Raw genomic sequence first — 19,390 nt, forward strand, 5'->3', positions numbered from 1 at the left:
TTTTGTTTTTTCAGTTCTTGCTTTCGTTTTCGTAACTGATTTGTTGTGCCACAAATGTGCGCGCTTATGTGACCTCTCACACTACTGAAAAAGTTTCACTGAAAAACGAAGGACGTATTGACCGCAGTTGCAGGCTGGGAGCAACTGGTTGCAGTCTCTACTGCGCGGTTCCAGTTGCGCAAATTAAATGTCGTCGCAAGTACATGAACACGCCGCAGCTTCGGTGCTACCTGAAGGGTTTTCTGGGGGACCGCATGGTTTGGGTGTGTATTGCTCGTCAGATGCCGTCTGAAATGTAAAGCGTGTCATGGCGATTGTTACAATAACACATCTTTATCGCATACGTTGCAGGTGACCCGAATGATCGACGGCTGAGGAAAGTAGAAGTTGAGGTCCTAATTCCTCAAAAGATGAGAGACAAGGCACGCGACGAAAAGTGTGCGGATCTCGTTGAAAGTACGTGCGTTCTGCGTGGAGTTCATCTCGCAAAAAAAGACACATAATAGCTTGTATAGCCGAGCACGGACTTGGGTAGGGCACATTCACGTGTAAAGGACTGTGAACCTAGATCACTGTTCTTGTACAAAACAATATCTTCACGCCAGGGACGGCGTTAGGAGTACCCCCGACAAGCGAGTTCGTCCAGGGGGCTAAGCGGAAAAAAAGAAGGGGGATGCTACGGTTTGCGCCCTCCCCATGCCCCCCCCCCCCTCCTAGCTCCGCCCCCATCATCACGGAACCTTGTATGCTCGTTGTTCTTCTAGGCACCACTACTTAGCGCCTTTGCCTTTTAATAACTGATGAAAATATACTGATATATATTCCTGAAAGTAAACTGGTGTTATTCTCTAGAACGTAGCAAGCTGCGAAGAATACCCTGATAGTTTTCGCTGAAAGAAAACTTGCTTTTCTTTGAAATAGCTTTTTTATGAAAGAAAATTACTTGGTGTGGGATTGAACCCTGAACCAGTGTCTTCCCGAGGTAGTTGCTCTTTCATCAGAGCTAACCAGAAGTTTACGTATTGTGAAAGATAACCGGGAGGTCTGTGTAGATCGCAGATTGCAGCCAAATCATTTGACTACAGGAAAGTGCAAGAACATCAAAGATAAGTCCATCTGTGAAAACCTACCTAGCAAGTTTCCTTTGTAAGATTTAGCAGCACTTAGGCTAATGACGCTTTCGCACTTCATGAATCCACCTCATTAGCCTCAACAAGACTAGTTTGCCAGATAAACACTGCCCTTGGGTAATTAACCGTGCCTTGCCTCTTTGTGTCAACTTGTTTACTCTAAGCTGAGCCACACACATGTAGTTGGACCATATCAGTAGAACCTCAAGGTGTTACAGTTAATCTGGAGTCCCCCAAAATGGCATGGCTCATAGTCATATCATGGTTTTGTTACACACAACCTTTAGGAAAGCAAAATTGTAATTCATGATATCAACTACATTTCACCAGATTAGCAATTCTCTCTGTTACACTTGAGAACAGATGCATATTGTACTGAGTCATTGCATTGTACTGAGCTGTGACATGTAAAGTGAATCTTCCAATCCACACTTTCGATTATAGGACAATGTGGGGTCACTGGGGTATGGTCCTTTGGTTTCCTTGCTTACTGATTCCATGTGCAAATTTGTGCCTCCATATATCATACATTGTCTGCTTTTCTTTGCTTAGAATTTGGTGAATGCAGCAAAAGAGAAGGTTTGATGCTACCATTCAAGTGCCGGCAAGAGAACAATGCCCTCAAGGCATGCTTGAAAAAGTGGTGAGTTTTGCACTTTCATTGTGTCACGAGGCAAGAACAGTCCTGTCCCTAGTGGGCCTCTGCTAAGGGTGTTGCAGTTCTCTTCTTTCACATATCGTTTTAGTTTTCAGAGTGAAGCTAGTGGGAATATATGGCTTTTACAAAAAACTCACTTCAGTTTTCTCTTTAGTACGTACAAATCATCATACATTGGTTAATTAGAATCTAATTGCCATGTATTGCTCACCATCTGATATTAATGAGAACTAACAAACAATCAATCCAAGGAAAGTATAGGAGATGGTATTTATAGTAATTGTCATATGTTTGAAAAAATTAAAGCGGATAAAAATATAACTTGCTGCCAGCAGGAACCAAACCTGAAACCTTTGAGTAACACTCCCAGGTTTAAATGCACAGATATACCCGATAAAGTGGACAGTAGGACGGCCGTTTCCATAGGTCAATTGGTAGAGCATCGTATGCACTAGTCTGAAGTTGCAAATTCAGTCCATGCTGGTGGGTAGTTATCTTTTATTCCACTTGAATTTTTTGACATGTATATCGCATTTACTACAAAATAACATCTCCTATATTTTCCTTGGCTTGGTTGCCCGTAAGTTCTCAATTATATTGTGTCTGACAAAGAAAATTGAACACTTAATATTACCCTTACTTTGTTCATTTATAGCAGGAGTCCTGTTCTGGCATAATTTTCAAAGTTCTAGGGAGCTAAAGGATTGAAAATTGTACACATTCAAATGTTGTGGTATGGTTTCTATTGGTGCATTGCATTCCATCACTTTTGGAGTTAGCTTGAGTAGGTTTGTGCAAATAGTGATCTTCAGAATCAATCGAACAGTTCTCCAAGTAAGTCAGTTTGAATCGAACAAATAATTTTCTAATAGTTTACAAGTTTTCAGCAGTATAATCAGCAATAGCTTTTCAAGGACTCTAAACCACTTCCGACATTCTTCTAAACATTGCAAGTGAATGCGCGCATCGTGTTAGATCACGAATGCCGTCACGATCAGTGATGCCACATGTGGCAGCGCTACAGGCTGCAGATGTGCCACAAATTCCAAAAAACAATCCTTCCTCCTTTCTGGGACCCCTGACCCTACTGTATCGTGAGTGACATCAGCATGTTGAATCTGTGATGCTGTTGGCAAGCGATGCTGCACTCGGTCAAACGGGAACCTATGAAGCCTGCGAGCAGCTGCTCGAGCGGAGGTATTCTGGTACAGCATGTCTTTGAAGGCATGCGCACAACACAGGGTCCATGCCAGCATGGTAACAACAGCAGTTAGCCAAGAGGAACGTAGTTGCTACAACCAAAAGAACGCACTGCTTATGAGTGCATCGGTGATGATGCATGTCACGTGTTATTGAGAGGGGCACTCGGCAAAGAGGGAAAGCGGCTTTGGAAGAGGAAACCAGCTGGCAAACAGAAGGTAACGAAGGAAAGAGTGAAACGAGTAATCACTACATTTCTATGTATGCGACTCCACTATTACGGCATCGCTTTGAAAAAATTGTCACGGCTACGTCTTTCTTGTAGAATTCAGCACAACTGTCACACCACTACTAAATCTCGACCTCGGAGTAGTTTAGGGGCCCTTTAAATTACTCTATCCTAGTACTCATATTTAAGGATCAAATGTACGAATTAACCATTGATAACCAATATTAAGCAGATTTTTCGTATGCACACTTTTCAAAAAGAGTGAATGATCATTGTTAGAGCCAGTTGAGGCTGGCTCTTCAAGCTTGGATGCCCACTGAACTGCTCGCAAGGACAAAATTTATGGCACTTTTGCACTATCTTATTGTTTATTTTGGTGAAATCTACATTTTGAAATATTTGTGAACTATTTTATAAATATTTGTATTTACGAATAGTGGCTCACCGATATGGAGATTGAATCCAATAATTCACTACTATCTGATTCAATATTTTTATATATTCACACCTCTAGATTTGAGCGCCTATACAATGATCACCTCGTGGACACCCTGTGTGCTTACCACATATTATAACGATATGGCATGCTGATTCTGTGTCCAGGTATGAAGATCCCGAGTTCCAACATATGTGCAGAGAAGAGTACCTGAGGGAAAGGAGCAAGTTTCGGGAGACGGGTGTGTGGCAAAAGAAGGACAAGCGTGCCGACGTTAGGAGTAAAAAGGCTCTCGAGTCGCCCAGTAATGCATGATCAAGGTGCAGCGCAAGTAGTGTTCGTTTTTTTGTTTTTCCCCAGCAGTGCATGCATGTTGTTCCTTAAGGTAAAGTGCTTGACCATTGGTGAATAAAACTTTTTACAGCTCTGTGATACAAAGTTGCCTGGTTGTTTTCAGTACAACTCTTCATTATTCACCAAGTGTAGTACTCAGTATGTTTGAACTTCATGCCACAGGCTTTTTCTTTTTGGAGTCATGTAGTGAAAATTCTTGAACAGGGCTACACCTCATTTATTTTCATGCTTTGGATGTAATACTCTAAAAACTATGCAAGACATTCAACCATAGAACTGTGCCACCCTATAAATTTTGTGGTCAAGGTTGTGGCCTAACCATCTTCTGATTAGCCTTTGTGACATGTCTGCTGAAACTACAGAGCATTGCCTTATTATTTGTAAAGATTTGATATGAATCTGAGATGTGCTATAACAGGACTCCAAAGCATTACCTTCTTTTGGAGCAACACGCGATATAATTGCGCCCATGATCATGACATGTCATCGGTTAGCTGTTTTTCATCTGGAATACATGGTTTGTGGAAGAAATGCTTTGTTGTGCTACTATGCTAAGTCCATTGTCTCTTCGAAATTTAAACATTGGTGAAATTCCTGCTCCTTCCCTAACAGTTTAAACTGGACCAGAAGTTCTGAAAAGTTGAAAGTACAATGCTTACAAAACTTTGGACCACTGAAAAGGCCACGTCTTAAATAGTGTACCAATAAAAACCCAAGCAAGCGCCACCCATCCACCCACGCCATATGCTGAAGGATAATTCAGCTACATTTCAAGGGGGGCCCTTGCTCGGTCATAGATATCAAATCAAGGTGGCATCAGAGGAGATACTAAGAACAAAAAATGTACACTAGTGCTTCTAATGGAATGCTGTATTGAATATGCATGCATTTACTGCATTCATTCGCCGTCGTCAGGCGGCTAAAAACTTTTAATGAAACAGTGAAAATGGTGGGAAGGCAGAAAAGGCCACATACTTCAAATTTCCCCCGCCCCAAAAAAAGGGAAGGGGGGCATGTGCTCGGAATTTTACGGCAGATATAGGAGGGTGCCCATTTTGGTTTCTACTTTCACTAATCTTGAGCTACTGTTCTATGCATAGTCTGGCGTACAAATTTATAGCACCTTAAGAAGCCATTTTGTGACAGCTTCTCTACTGATCTGCTTCGTTTCAGTTTTATTTCTTTTTAACCTATCAGTTATACATAATAATAACCTTCTTTTACACATTTTCAATTTCCTCCTTGTGGTTCTATCGAATATTTTCTTGTTACACTGTTTTCCTTTTTTCCCTTTCTCTCTTTTCCACTGCTGTGTTTTTCTCTTCATGAATTCTTGTCTAGGTGTATTTCTTCCACGTGGCTGGACAAAAGTGGTCATAAGATTTTTTTGGAAAAAGGTTCCTAGTTGCAGCAGTGAGACTATTTTGACCGACAATGTAGCCAGACTCATAACGCAACTTACATAGAACTATCGTGTAGTTGTCATGTCAACGATCTTCCCTCAAATGTCGTCGACCATTCCAACACAGGTACATTTAGGAATACCATAGAATCGTTGTTTTATTAAATCTTTATTGTTTGCCCACTCCCTCATGTAAAGCCCTCTCTTGAGGGCCTTTGGGGTATATTAAATAAATAAGTAAATGTAAGTTATTTCTGGTGTAACGTGAAATTGCTATATCTAGGCATTCCTTACCCAAGTTCAAATCTCATTGATTTCACTTTCCTTTTATAGTGAATTAACTGACTATCGAAATTAGGCTCGTTGCATCAGTGAGCCGCCATGAAGAAAGGAAATCAAATATGCATACCCCCGTCATTGCATTTGGAGTTGGAGGCTTGCCTTTAGCTATAAAACAAAGAAAGGCCTTGCAAAGTGGGTAATAAATGACACACACTTTATTTCTACATCACCTGATTTGTACTACACAACCTTTAAAAAACCACAGTTGCGCTCTTGGTCTGTGAGTGCTGTAATGCTCCTTCATGCTACCGGGGTGTATAGAGCCATATGCTGGAAAAAAGGAACAAAAACAGAAGAACAGTCACTGCAATTTTTCTTTTTCTAGAGCTTCAGTTAGATTGAAGGCAAGCACATCCAAAGGACAGTGAATTAATTGACAAGTGGCACTTTAAATGACAGTGAAACTAGAAACACTGATACGCTGTATTTGCTTATTTTTACTGCTTGTCCAGAAAAAACACTTCATTCTAGTTAGTTCAATGTGCAATTATCATTAAATGGACATTATAGGTCACTGCTCGGCACTAAGTTGTACAAACTTATTTAAAGATTCTAGGTCATCTGCATCATCCTGAATATTAAAGCGTCGTTATACCATTATTATTATAAGTGCAGATATGATGAGGGCCTTGCAGTGAAAGATTATGTTTTATTTGGTGCAATCCAATGCAGTAATTTAGGACCTTTATCACTGAAAGCTACTAGCCACTTACCAGGCAAGTTATATGAAAAGACCTGTGTATATATTTTGTATCCTTGTATTGTATTTCTGGTGACAAAAATCAATTGATTGAAAGAATTTTTAATGCAACAGATTAGCCAGGGCCATTGCTTGGCTGAAGATGGATTCGTTTGTTTAGTAGTCAATATAACAGTTTCTTTTATGGAAATTTTCAGGAATCAGTCTGCTTTTCATTTCATCGTACAGTTAAGCATGACATGAATCACCTCAGTGCAGGCGGTTCCAGAGGGTCAGTCCAAATGACCTGCAATACAAAGGAGCTAAGTATTAGATCTAGTTTCCTCATTGGTATGCCTGTGTCAAATTGCGCATTTAGTGAAACAAACTGCAACTGTGATTTACTAGACGCTTGCCATGGGCACCATGCTATTCATAACAGTTTTCTTAGATCAGGCTGAACAATAAATAGCAAGTACCACTACAGGTGATCCCCCTGTGGTAGGCTTTTTAAAATCGAGCACGCTAGTGATTGCTCTTTGAAGAAGGCCTTTCACTGAGGAGGTCTGCAACAACCTCTTGCCATTTCATTGCATCCACAGCTTTCCCTGTTGTCTGAATATGTGCAGTCTTTTTTCATGTGTAGCGGCTCGTGCAGTGCTTGGAGTACAGGCACGGCTGCTGGATACAGGACTGACCATGCATAACCATGCAAACCATTTGACCTTTGCTTTCATTCATTGTATTTTCTATTCTATCTTCGTTTCCTTTTATTCAAGGAGAGCTTCCAGTGGCAGCTTTTACTTTTGCTAATTTTTGTCTGTTTGTGAGAGTTAAGATAAGTTAGCACTGCTTTGATATGCTTATCTCTGCCAGTCTTAGATACACGCGTGTCTCGTGTAACTTGAACGTTGCCTAGTTTTCTAATCTTCGATGTATACCAATTATAACTTTGACTAGATATCATGGTGTGCTCCGTTATGTATAGAAAGCACGATTCTATGATTCACTCTCACTGGTGATTCACCTACAACACATTAGAGGACATGCTTTGATAACCAATCTTTTTGCATGGCTGTTATGTACCAACAAAATGTGTCACAAACAATTCTAAATCTCTCAGGAAATGGAAGCACATTATCAGACTCATCATTCAACAAGCTTGCTGGAGGGGGAGGGCAAAAATGCATTGATGAAGCATTGGTAGACTACTAATGCCACACACATACGGTCACATGCACACATGCTCTTACATGCATACATGTACATTTGCTCAAAAATTTACAGAAGTGGGGCAGGCGGATGTGTTGCAAGCCTAGGTCAGCAAGAAATGTGCAGCCCATGCAGACTTGCTTATGAAATATATTTTGTGCTTAAGACTTACACGAACTCAGGCTCACCAAACGTTTTCTCCAGTGGACTCGTGCGGGCTCAGACTCACTAAAATTTTCTCGACCGGGCTCACTCAGACTTAAACTCACCAAACTATTATACACTCGGGTTCACTCGGACTCACACCTCCATCTCGGTCTGAGTGAGTCAACTCATGAATGAGTTTGCTGACCTATGGTTGCAAGACAGCTAACACACACACAAAAAAAACACTCAGTTTAGACAAATAAACTGTCCTTTAAAATTAAATTATGCTTCAGAAGAAGGAACAAAAGCTGTTTTTTTTTATCTCACACAGGAATCTCGGGCAAGGTATGTTAGCGTAACATCATGATTTTCAGGTTTGTGAAGTGAATGTTCTTGAAACTTGTTCAGTTTTTGTTTCCTGAACGTAATGTAGTCCATATTTTCCTAAACTAATTGGGCCCGAGCAAGCGCATTAGGCATCTGTTAATGTCAAGGTGAGCTGGTGTTTTAGTGTCAAAGAAATGCCACCACTGTACTCATATTCAGTTTTTGCATCTTTCATATTTTCTCCAGCCTCCTCCCCTAGTAACATATGCAGTGGCTTTTCTGGTATTGTAAATGAGTAAGTTATTAGCACATCTCAGCTTCTTTTGATTTACAGTGGTTCTTCAAGAAATGATTGTAGCACATTCGTGAGACATCTATAGAAATTGTGACGCAAGGTCCCGTACTTGTCCTTGACGCCAGCAATCCCGGGCACGGAGCAGCAGGGGATTTCGCAGTTCTTTTGGAAGGAGTGCGGAGCATAGCGGTTGTAGAGACCCCAGATGCTGTTCATGAGCTTCGGGTTGTACTTCGGCAGTGTTGTCTCAACAGCTGCACAGTGCAAAAAAAAAATGAAGTTCAAATTAAATTCTTCTAGAGGGGTATGAAATCAAGATACGCAAGTTTTTTTTACAAGTGATCTACTGGACTTGTTGATCTAGGTGGAACTTACTGCTGGTCGGTGGTTCAAAGATGACACCAACATTTTTTGTCTGATCTTCTGCGAGCTTTCTGTGCAGATTCACGGCAGAGTGCATTGTGTATGGTATGGAGGCCATGGCTGAAAACAAAACAGACAGAAAAAAAAACTGACTTTATTTTTTTGTGTCTCAACAGTCAGCAGCAGAATCTCTGATAATGTTACATGACACGGTGATCTTTATTGCCAGTGCAGCTCATCCAACAGATCTTATACTTCAGTTTGGATATCATAGAACATCTTAAAGTTTGTTGGATAGGCAGGTTTTTTTTTTTTTGTTGTTGTTGTTGTTTACTGTATCTCTGCAAAATTACGCAATTGTTTCGCTGACTTCTGGAAACACTCAATTCGTAGCACATATTCAGTATTGTTTCATCAAAAATCTTACTAAAAGAAGGCAACAGCTTTCTACTCAAAAAGTGCACAGTCGCCACTAAGCTGTTAATATTCCTTTGTGATATTGTACACTGTTAGTAAAGATGGCACAAATTCCCCATCAAGAGCAAAGCTCCACATCAAGATGCAGCGACACCACTGTGCCTGTCTGGAAGTGGGGACCGTTCGTTCTTTCTCTCGTTTTTCGCAAATCTGTTTGCGATGTGTCATAATAAGACTAGCAACTATAAGCTAAAGCACAGCCCTACTCAATGTTTCCTCCTCTGCACAATCACTCATGAGTTCTAGAAATGCAAGGTTCTATTAATTTCCTTCCAAGCTTGCAGCTCAACAAATTTGATGACTTTCCTGTACATCCAAAAACATTTGTTTATATTGTTTCACTGTATGTAAAGCACTTTGGAAAGTTAAGCCATAAGAGCGGTACATTCATTGTCCAGTACTGCTGAGCGGCAACATTAGTGCTAAACTGTGTAAAATTGTAGCTTTTGTCCCGCCGTGGTGGTCTAGTGGCCAAGGTACTCGGCTGCTGACCCGCAGGTCACGGGATCGAACCCCGGCTGCGGTGGCTGCATTTCCGATGACAGCGGAAATGCTGAGGGCCCATGTACTCAGATAAAGAACCTCGGGTAATCGAAATTTCCTGAGTCCTCCACTACGTCGTCTCTCATAATCATATGGTGGTGTTGGGACGCTAAACCCTACATATCAATATCAATCATTGTGGCTTTTTTTTAGAGGCTGCGCCATAGGCATGCCCATGGTTCCCCTTCAAGGAGGGGGGGGGCAGGGGCGAAGGTTTCTCGCAACCCCCCCCCCCCTCCCGCCTCTTTATTATGTCAATGTATGGGGCTGACGATGCCGTCCCCCCTCGAGGCGCAGTGCGTCCCCTACGCGAGCTTTCTATGTGAATGTATATGGGCCTGACATTGTGCCCTCCTTTAGGTAACTAGAAGGGGTGGCCGCCCCTCCCCCCGTGCGCATGCATATGGGCTGAGCTCTCCTCTGGGCCAATCGAAGCTGACAATACAAGTGCTGCTGACTGGGCTAGTTGGTGCATGATAAAATGATATTGATAGCGTTCACACTGTCTGTTTTTTCTCCTTGACTGTATAGTATCTTTCCTTCACTCTCAAAGTGAGCTGCGCTTAAGCAATATTATTTTATCTGACAATACAGGAGATTAGGAAATCTACAGGGGTGCTATCGCATAGCTGGCGAGAAATTAAGTTTAATTGGTGCACCTTTTGAACGTTAATGACACCCACACTAACAAGGCGGTTGAAGCTCCGCCCATCTCAACTGGATGTCAGTGGTTCCGCCATATTAGCTCCAAGGAGACATTTTAAAGCCCTAACCACACGTACGCGTTACAACGCGTCAGCGCATGGCGTGTAGGCGGCATCGCGTTCCTATGGAAAGGGAGAGCGCGCATAGAGAAAGACGGCACGCCATGCACTGACGCGTCGTAACGCGTACTTGCGGTCGGGCCTTAAGATGGTGGCATGGTGCCGCGAGCGGCACAACCGTAAACCCTTGGAGCAACTCATCGTAGCTCTCGCCGACTGGTTCACCCTTCGCGATTTCCGTGTAGCTCTCGCCGTGCGGTGCCCCGTCCTCAGACTTCATCGACCGGCTTCCATCTTTCCTATCATATCTCCTTCTTCTTTCTGTCACTTGCTTTGTCCGATTTCTTCATCTCTATCGTTCCACTATTTTTTATCCCCCTTTAATTCTCCCATCCCGTACATGGGGCTGAGCCGTGCTCCCGCAAGGGCTGCAGTAAACAATGCCTTCTTCGTTTCCCAACAAACCACGTATACTGTTTTGGAACAATTAAGTCTCGTTGCAAACGCATAAAAAAAAAGCCGCGCAGGCATTTTCTGGGAGGCTCTTCGGCCATAAAGAAAAGAAGCGGGAGCAGCTGGCCATATATGCGACATTTTTACGGATGGAAGAACCGTGGAGGTTGTGACGTACGCAAGTGACGCCCCAAACCCGTCCCGGGTACGCGTATCTGTTTTTAACGACTGCGTGCCACGACATATGTTACTCTATGCCACGACCTCGACGTGACGCACGGCCACGCGTCTTTCCCGTACTACGGACTGAAGAACCAAGGACGTCCCAGTTCGTCTTATCTCCGGACAACCGTCTCACACGTGCGCTGAGCATGCTCACCGTGCTGCTGTAAAACCGTAAACGGCTTTCTCATCTCTCATCCGCCGCGCGTGTCCCTTTGTGACCCCGATAAGAGAAAGCCCTGAATGACGTCAGGGACCAGAGAGCGACCCGCCATTGTGCGCAGTGCGCTTGATCGGCCTTGTATACATTCGCCGACATTTGTAAACAGGCTGCGACGAGGTAGAAATATAAATCTTCCTGGAATCGCTCGCGAGTGGCGGAGACTGAGAGTACGAGTGTGCGTTTGGATACTGGATACTGTCTTTTTTTCCAGTTTAGCTCACTAATTGGGCGCTCATGGCGCGTGATATCCTTCGATAGCGAAGCACGCAATGACATTCGACGATGGAAATTTGACAGGATGGAATTGCGATAAGGTCGCGCTCGTGCTACGCTATTTCGAAACTATAAGCTCAGCTGGTACCGCGAACTGCAGTGGTTCTTTCCTTGAATGTATGAACCGCCGTGATGATACAGTCTCTCGTGCCTGCTGATGTACGACAAGAACATTAACGTCAGGGTCTCATATCCAGGAAATATTGCTTCGCTCTCGCTTGAGGAATTCCTATATATACAGTATCTCACGCGCAACTCGATTGAAGCGTTCAATTCGTGCATGGTGTCCGAACCGACGGTGCGTAAACAAAGATTTGAGATAAACCGTTAAACTATAGCGTTGGAATCCACAGAAGGTGCTTTTCCGACAATGGAAATATCTAGCAGCTGGGCTCATTCTTGGTTTCAGCGTATCGTCCGCATGTCCGCCATACACCCCCTGGCCATATCGGACAAAAATGGCGAACACTGACGCACTTCCACGTTCTTATCGAGCCACTGCTTTTGTCGCCACTTTACAAGACGTGTGTATCGACGGGTGCACGGGAAAAACAATGTCCACGGGGGTACTGTTGACGAATGGCCAAAGGCGGAACAACAGACCGATAACGCAATTACAACCTCGCCAGATATGGACAGGAAAACCGCTGCCATTGTAAACGTACCCTTATTACACAGAGCGCTTCATCGGCGAATATTTGCGTTTATCAAACTGGAGAATTTCAATGCAGTAGACAGTTTTTGTTGACTTGAAATGTTACGCAAGAAAAATAAAAACTCGCCGGTAATCGCCAATAACGTTTACAGCCATGATTAAGTAACTTCGCTGCGCCATTTCCACTAGCAGACAACCCTCTTTGAATCACATCACTTTGGCTGGCATATCTTCAATAATTCTCAACGGGGAAACGGCAAGTACAGTGACCGAGTGCGAACAAGATAACCTTTGCGCACGAGTGAAGTTGAAGAATAGAGGGGGAAAAGAAACGAGTCTGAGCGCATGAAACGGAGCCGGAACTCACAACAACATTAGTGCTGAATTCGCACAAACGATAGTGCGCCATAGCCGACTATTAAGGCCAAACCTCATAAGCGCGAAAACGCACGCGACAGCAACAAGCGACGCGACGTAGATCGGCTTCGCGCGATCAGTCGCTAGCGCAGGCAAACCTCATTCACGCGACGGCTTCGGCGAGCGAATTCCACTGTTGCTGGCATGAGGCCGTCTACTCGCACCAAGAAAACCGCGTAGCAAGCGGTATGGATGGATGAAAAACTTTTATTGGGGTCCTGAAGGATTCCACCCCCGTTTTATAGGGGTAGAATCGCGGGCCGCTCCCACGTTGGGACGGGGAGGCAAGCGGTATGCAATTTAAAAATAAGATATATTGTTGTGTAATGAAACGGAAAGTGTTTATTATTGCGTTGCAGCACTTTTTATATGCATATGTGTAATAAACGTTGCGTTATTTCTTGTTGCGCATACGTGACTCGGGCAGGGTCACGTGCACCTATGTAGTCTTTGTTTCTTCCGGTATTTCGCTATTGGCTGCTTGAACCCAGCACTTCCGGGCGATGAGCGACGGTTCCCAAATCTGGAGAATCGAGCGATCGCGCGAACGCCTTGTCACAACAACGCCTGTCAAGACGGGCGCTTATCTTTCCCCGAGACAGGCGCGCACGCCTTCCTTAGTCTTCGAAGACAACTGCCAGATGGCGGTCGTGTCTAACGGATCGAGACTCTCTGTCGCGTGCATTTTCGCGCTTATGAGGTTTGGCCCTTAAGAGCAAACCTCATAAGCGCGAAAATGCACGCGACAGCGACGAGCGATGCTATGAGCGACGAAACAGGGCGTTCGCGCGACGTGTCGCGTGCTCGTTTTCGCGCAATCGCTTGGTTCTCCAGATTTGGAAACCGTCGCTCATCGCCCGGAAGTGCTGGGCTCAAGCAGCCAATAGCGAAAAACCGGAAAACACAAAGACTACATAGGTGCACGTGACCCTGCAACATGACCCTGCATACAAGAGTGGGATATTAAAAAAAAAACTTCATTTGGGCCTACGCAAACACCATTTGCGACGTTTCTTTTCTTTATGGGGCGTGGTCTGTGTTTATTACGCTGTTCATTTTAATTCAGAGACAAGAGTAGGAGCTTGTCATATTAAACACATCCCTGCAGTTTACTCGCTTGCGCACAAGCTTGCGCCCTTTGTTGTTGCCATGCAACATGTCATCTACCACGCGTTTCTAAACGCGTGTGGCGTTTAGACTCGGAGTCGTGCCCTCTCCCTAGCTACGGAGAGAAAGGGCGCTATGCCGAGTCAGCACAGTATTGGTGGCAGAAAAAAAGATAGTGGGAAATAAGTAGAAATAAGTAGAAAATAAGTAGGAATAAAGTAGAAATAGTGGGGAAAATGAGTTAATTCTGCTTGAAGAGGCAGAGAGATAGACAGTGAATTCATATTTTTCTTGGTCATAGTAATATGATTTTAATCGACTAGTAGATAAGGCATTAGGCCAAAATAAAGAGAAAGTTCTCGTTTTTTTTTTTTTTCGAGGCCTGGTGGCATACATGTCACCACCCCGTTATAAAGGGGGCGCTAATAGCATGCATCCATTAGAGTTACTGTATATGCTACCAGATAGTATATACAGTAACACTACCATCCATCCATACATCCATCCAAGCCAGGCACTGACGCGTAGTCCTGGCCACACCTATTCGTTGCAGCGCGTCAGTGCGTGACTTCATGACGCGGCGCCGCGCCCTCATCTCGCGAAGCCTTGCATGTGGACTTTAAAACAGCATACGCGTATTCAGAGCGTAGCCAGAACTTTTGCGAAATGTCGCGGGATCGTCATGCGGCCGCATTTTGAAGGGCGGCGCAGCGCAGAACTTCTCAGGTACCATGGCTGGCAAACACATGTCTTTGAATCGCCGTCACAGCCTGGCAATGCGCGCAACAACGGTCCTGCTTTGCGGTGCTGTTGCGACGCAGAACTTTTATATATGTCGAATTTGCAGGTGCAAACTTCGAGAAATAATGTCTCTCGTGTAATACTATTATAAAAATGAATTATTCACAAAAACTTGAACGCCATTCCAATAGAAAGTTCTAATGCGCGTATGTCCATATTTCCGTGGGGAGCGGAAAAAATGCATGACGATTGTAACTAGACCGAAACCGGCCACTGGCGGATATGAGAAGAGAGGTGAGGGTCTTGATCCCCCCTACCCTCAAAACAGAACAAAAACAGCATATCGACCGAGTGAATGATGACTGGTGGGGCAGAGCGTTTATCAGTCCGTCCATGCTACCGTCCGTTCATTCATTATTGTTTCCGTCCGTGCATGCGTCCGTTCTTCCGTCTACCCATTCGTTCGTCTGTCTGTCCGTCCGTCCGTCAGTGCGTCCGCCCCTCTGTCTGTCTGTCTGTCTGTTTGTCTGTCCGTCCGCTCGTCCGTCCGTCTATCTAGTGAACACTCCAAGTACAGCCATCGCACATCTTTTCATCACGTGTTCACCATATAAAAGTGCCGCCATCCAGTGGACATTCTAAGGACCGCTCTTTTGGGCATGTGACACCGGTGGTCACGCAATTCAACAAGGGAAGCACAAGCCACGCCATAAAGAGCCTCGCCCCTAAAAACTAGTGGTTGTTCCGGGTACGAATACAGCCGATGAGCGAAGCTCCTTAGAAATGGGACGCAAACGGAGGTGCTCCTGATCTCGCTGCTGGCTTTCGCGAAGGGGAGCGGATGGGGGGAGCGTCAGAAACGGGGAACGAGTGAGCGTGTCAGTGCGCGCCTTCGCTCCCGCTGTGCCGCGCAGCGGGAGCGCACCTGTGCGACGGCGGTGCTGCGGAATGCACCTAAAAAAGTTTCGCTCCAAAAATTTTTTTCAATTTGTTTCATTATATCGCTTGCCGAGCACTGATTGTAAAAAATGAGACAGGGCCTCAGCCAGGCGCATGCTCGTGTCTTTAGTCCTGATCCCCTTCGGTTTCCTGAAACAAAACTATCAAGCGTGTGAACACCTCGCACACGCACAAACACAAGCACACACACAGACGTGTTGTTGACACCCCCTCTTCTTTGTCAGAAAAATATTTCTGTCTGCGCCTGGCTGAAACAGACGTGTTTTGACACCCCCTCTTCTTTGTCAGAAAAATATTTCTGTCTGCGCCTGGCTGAAACCGGCATTTTTTGGCATCTTTTTCAAACACACACGCTCAAGAATGGAATGTACCAGTATCAATAGCAAAATTGGCGGTAATTTTTTTTTTGTATTTGGTGAAAATTCTCACTCTAGAAAAATTTTGGCAAATTACAACAGATCAAAACGAAGTCTTGCCCGCATTAGCTATAAACACCATTATTTAAACATGGTAGGAGGGGGGAGTTTGAAGCTTGCGATGAAAAATGCGTAAATGGGAGTCGTGTCGAGCCGACGTATTGAGAAGCTTGTCGAAACATCGGCTCCACACAGCTCCTGTTTACAGATTTTTCATTACAAATAAAGACCACTCATCAAACGCCCTGCAGTCGAACGTTTGCTGCATTTCAACAAAATATAAATATTACAATAACTTTATTTCCGTGTATGTTTCACGCGTGTCATCGACATTCGGAAGTGTGTCGCGTGAACAGTAAGCTTCTTTTTTTTCACCAAGAACGTTTTTGTGAGATACACTGCGCAATACAGCGAATAGCCACAATATTTTCCCCCAAGAAATCTCAGCTGACACACTCGACAGGGATAGAAAGAGAAAATATAGTTAAAAAAAGGTATTGCCATGCCCGTCACCCGAATCGCGCGTTCCTTCTTTCGATGACATTATAAGATGATCGTTCTTAGGTTAACTCAAGCATTTTCCGGAATACTCCTATGTAATTTAACCGTTAATTTCCCGCCGATTTAGGATTTGGCGCCAATTTACTCGAAGAAGAGCTACCTATCTATTGAATTTTTTAGGGGGAAAAGGGGGGACTGAGTGTTCCAACCCCAGCCATTACCACTGAAACGACGTACGTCTTTGGGTATGAGACAATGGGTGCGCGTTTCTTATTTTATACCTACTTTAATCACTGAGTCATGAGACATTTAGCCTTCTTCATCATTAACATAAGCGGCATAACGCATATGTATCATTTCCACTACCATGATTTTAATTATTGTAATAATTATGATATCTTTACTTATTGGAAGTCCGATATCTCCAAATAGGCTCGATTAATAGGGCAAACGAATATTTATTTATTGCAGAATGCAAAAGACGAAAAACTGTTTGAAGACAAAGTATTTTATAAACAGAGAACATGTAGATGAGTATATCTATATCAATAAGCAATTTGAGACTGAACGCTATTTTATGAAGACACCTTTCATAAATGTGTTCATCTCAGTCCGACAGCCTGAACTCTGCATTAGAGTGATCCTTTTCCCACTGTCTGTTTTATGCAAACACAATTGCATAAAGGCTGTCGGATTGAGATGAACACTTATGAAAGGTATCACGCCCTCATGAAATAGCACTCAGACCCGAATAGCTGATTGACAGATATGTTAATCGACATTTTCAGCTTGCAATAGACTTCGGTTAGTCAAAACGTGAACTTTTACACAGGTGGATGCACTGAAATAAACAAGGAGCCATTTCGCAGAATGCTGAAGAGTTCACATTCATAAACAATAAGCCGCCTCGATCGAACTAGTCTCATTGGTTATCTAGAAGCAGCTTATTATGTCCTTGCAGAGAGTGTGATAATGCGATTTCGCACAAGGCATACGCGATGAATAATGAGTATCTCTAGACAATACTTTATGTTCTAGGTAAATATCTTCACAATGCGAAGAGGGGAAGAGATAAAATGCTGATAAATACTATAACAATTATGCAGTGGAAGCAAAAGAAGGAACACCTCTCAATATCACGTGTGGAGCAGCCTTCTTTGCACGTGAAGAGTGCATGCTTCTCGTATGCATATTATCTGTAATTGAAGCCACTCTTTAATTATGAACCAGTGATAGAGGGACACAGCGGGCTGCCTGTGAACAGCGCCAGCGTTCAGAGATTGTGTCCGCGCGAAAAGGTGACCAAAGCCTTGCAATAAAGATTAGAAGCAAACCGAGAGATAGCAGTGCCCGGCGAAAAAAGGAAAGAGAAGCAGAGAGAGAGAGAGAGGAAAATGTGCCTTCGAATGCAGTGTGGACAAACGTATCTCGGTCTTTCTTTACACACTTCGTTACAGGGCGCACGCGAATGACGTGTCAAAAGCCAGATACGTCCAGATACAACCGGACTTCACTCGGCCGCACTTGACACGGGGGCTGCGAAAAACGGGAACGTTTTTCGAGTACAGTCTCGACGAACTCACCGCCGTACGACTTTCCGCCGTCGTGCAACAAACTGTCGGCTTGTGAGACGAGGCTCAAATGAGCGATGTTGCAGCCGTGAGCCCTCAGTTTCGTTCTGAAAAGAAATGTAGTAATAATAATATATATATATAAATAACTAAACAAATGCTGCTTACAACACGAGATATACGACCTTTATATGTGTGACAAATTATTTCAGGCGCGCTATAGTGAAAACTAAGACCGGATGGAAGAAAAAAAAAAGGGGGGGGGGGAGAAAACTCGAACTTGTGCCAGTCGAGTGAATACGGCTGTTGTTAACACAGCCCTAGTGCGATAGCGTTCAAAGCTGGTCTAGTTGGTGAATGAGCATCGTACCGTACAGGTGAAGTAGCGCACTTTTGAGGAGAACAAAGTGTCTTGTATTTCATGTCCCTGTTTGTCCTCGTCAAAAGTGCTCTACCGTTGATCTGACATGCGTGACACACGAAGTTAGATGTCTTTCTGACGTAATGAGGGCTGCGATGGTAGGCAATTCACCTTTTGGCAGGCACTGCGGAGTACAACTTGACCCTGTTGCGTACGCGGCGCGTTGAAGCAGACGGCTCCGCCGCGCAGTTTCGCTTTGAAGACGAAATGGTGCGCTGCTTCGCCGCTAGAGACTCGCGCTCCTTGTGCGTTATGATTGACGCTGTCGTGGACAATCACCCGAACGAGGAAAAAAAAATGACTAGCTGAAATTGACCGGAGACTAGAGAAAAAGGTTCGTCAGTTCACAAAAGCAGCCTAACGACTCGCAGGACTGGTGAGGAGTGATAAGAGTCTCCAGGGTGCTGGAGGTTGCTGCGATAGGCGGTGTTCGGAACCGTGTTCGCGATAATAACCTTGGCAACCGAATATGTTACATAAAAAGCAGTACGTATTTATGAATGGTCACCATGAGAGAGCTTTTGTACACGAGCTTTGGGAAACGCTGCGCAGGTACAGCCTTGAATCAAAATTTGTACGATGTATTTTAATTAGCTTTAAAACCAAACTTTATGCTAAAACCAGCACAGTATCTAAGACTGTTGGAAACCATCATTTAGCATTGGCGCACGAAGGAAGGTTCTTTCCTCCGTGCATTGGCGTATAATTCCTCTGTGGCGTATAATATAATTCAAAAAGTCTCTGCCTTGTCATTTTTTTTCTTCATTTTATTTGGCAAACATAATCTATTGCTTGATACAAAGGGCCTAAACACAAGCCTCAAGCAGCTGTTATTTCCCAGGTTATTCTCACGGAGGCCCCAACTCCTGAGC

General features: G+C 44.0%; 2 protein-coding genes across 2 annotated transcripts; one reads left to right on the forward strand and one right to left on the reverse strand.

Annotated features, from left to right (window-relative positions):
- The first annotated feature begins 11 nt into the window (after nucleotides 1-11).
- On the forward strand, nucleotides 12-4,091 carry LOC119170133 (COX assembly mitochondrial protein homolog). Its single transcript, XM_037421186.2, has 4 exons — nucleotides 12-263; nucleotides 352-456; nucleotides 1,683-1,773; nucleotides 3,821-4,091. The coding sequence occupies exons 1-4, from the start codon at nucleotides 188-190 to the stop codon at nucleotides 3,966-3,968; spliced, it is 420 nt and encodes a 139-aa protein (XP_037277083.2). The 5' UTR covers nucleotides 12-187; the 3' UTR covers nucleotides 3,969-4,091.
- A 1,797-nt stretch (nucleotides 4,092-5,888) lies between these two features.
- LOC119170132 (uncharacterized) lies at nucleotides 5,889-18,951 on the reverse strand. Its single transcript, XM_037421184.2, has 6 exons — nucleotides 18,630-18,951; nucleotides 18,110-18,204; nucleotides 8,787-8,894; nucleotides 8,521-8,665; nucleotides 6,700-6,737; nucleotides 5,889-6,021 (listed from the first exon to the last, which is right to left on the reverse strand). The coding sequence occupies exons 3-5, from the start codon at nucleotides 8,890-8,892 to the stop codon at nucleotides 6,701-6,703; spliced, it is 288 nt and encodes a 95-aa protein (XP_037277081.1). The 5' UTR covers nucleotides 8,893-8,894; nucleotides 18,110-18,204; nucleotides 18,630-18,951; the 3' UTR covers nucleotides 5,889-6,021; nucleotide 6,700.
- Between the last annotated feature and the right edge of the window lie 439 nt (nucleotides 18,952-19,390).

The sequence above is a fragment of the Rhipicephalus microplus genome, chromosome 2 (assembly GCF_043290135.1).
Source record: "Rhipicephalus microplus isolate Deutch F79 chromosome 2, USDA_Rmic, whole genome shotgun sequence".
NCBI classification, from domain to species: Eukaryota; Metazoa; Arthropoda; class Arachnida; order Ixodida; family Ixodidae; genus Rhipicephalus; species Rhipicephalus microplus.

What these genes read in the sequence shown, in the direction of transcription:
- LOC119170133 (XM_037421186.2), top strand. Translation starts at nt 188, where the DNA reads ATGTCGTCGCAAGTACATGAACACGCCGCAGCTTCGGTGCTACCTGAA. An exon ending in TGGGGGACCGCATGGTTTGG is followed by an intron (nt 264 to 351) that starts GTGTGTATTGCT and finishes CATACGTTGCAG; the next exon opens with GTGACCCGAATGATCGACGG. An exon ending in GTGTGCGGATCTCGTTGAAA is followed by an intron (nt 457 to 1,682) that starts GTACGTGCGTTC and finishes TTCTTTGCTTAG; the next exon opens with AATTTGGTGAATGCAGCAAA.
- LOC119170132 (XM_037421184.2), bottom strand. Translation starts at nt 8,892, where the DNA reads ATGGCCTCCATACCATACACAATGCACTCTGCCGTGAATCTGCACAGA. An exon ending in CTTTGAACCACCGACCAGCA is followed by an intron (nt 8,666 to 8,786) that starts GTAAGTTCCACC and finishes TGCACTGTGCAG; the next exon opens with CTGTTGAGACAACACTGCCG. An exon ending in ATTGCTGGCGTCAAGGACAA is followed by an intron (nt 6,738 to 8,520) that starts GTACGGGACCTT and finishes TTTGTATTGCAG; the next exon opens with GTCATTTGGACTGACCCTCT.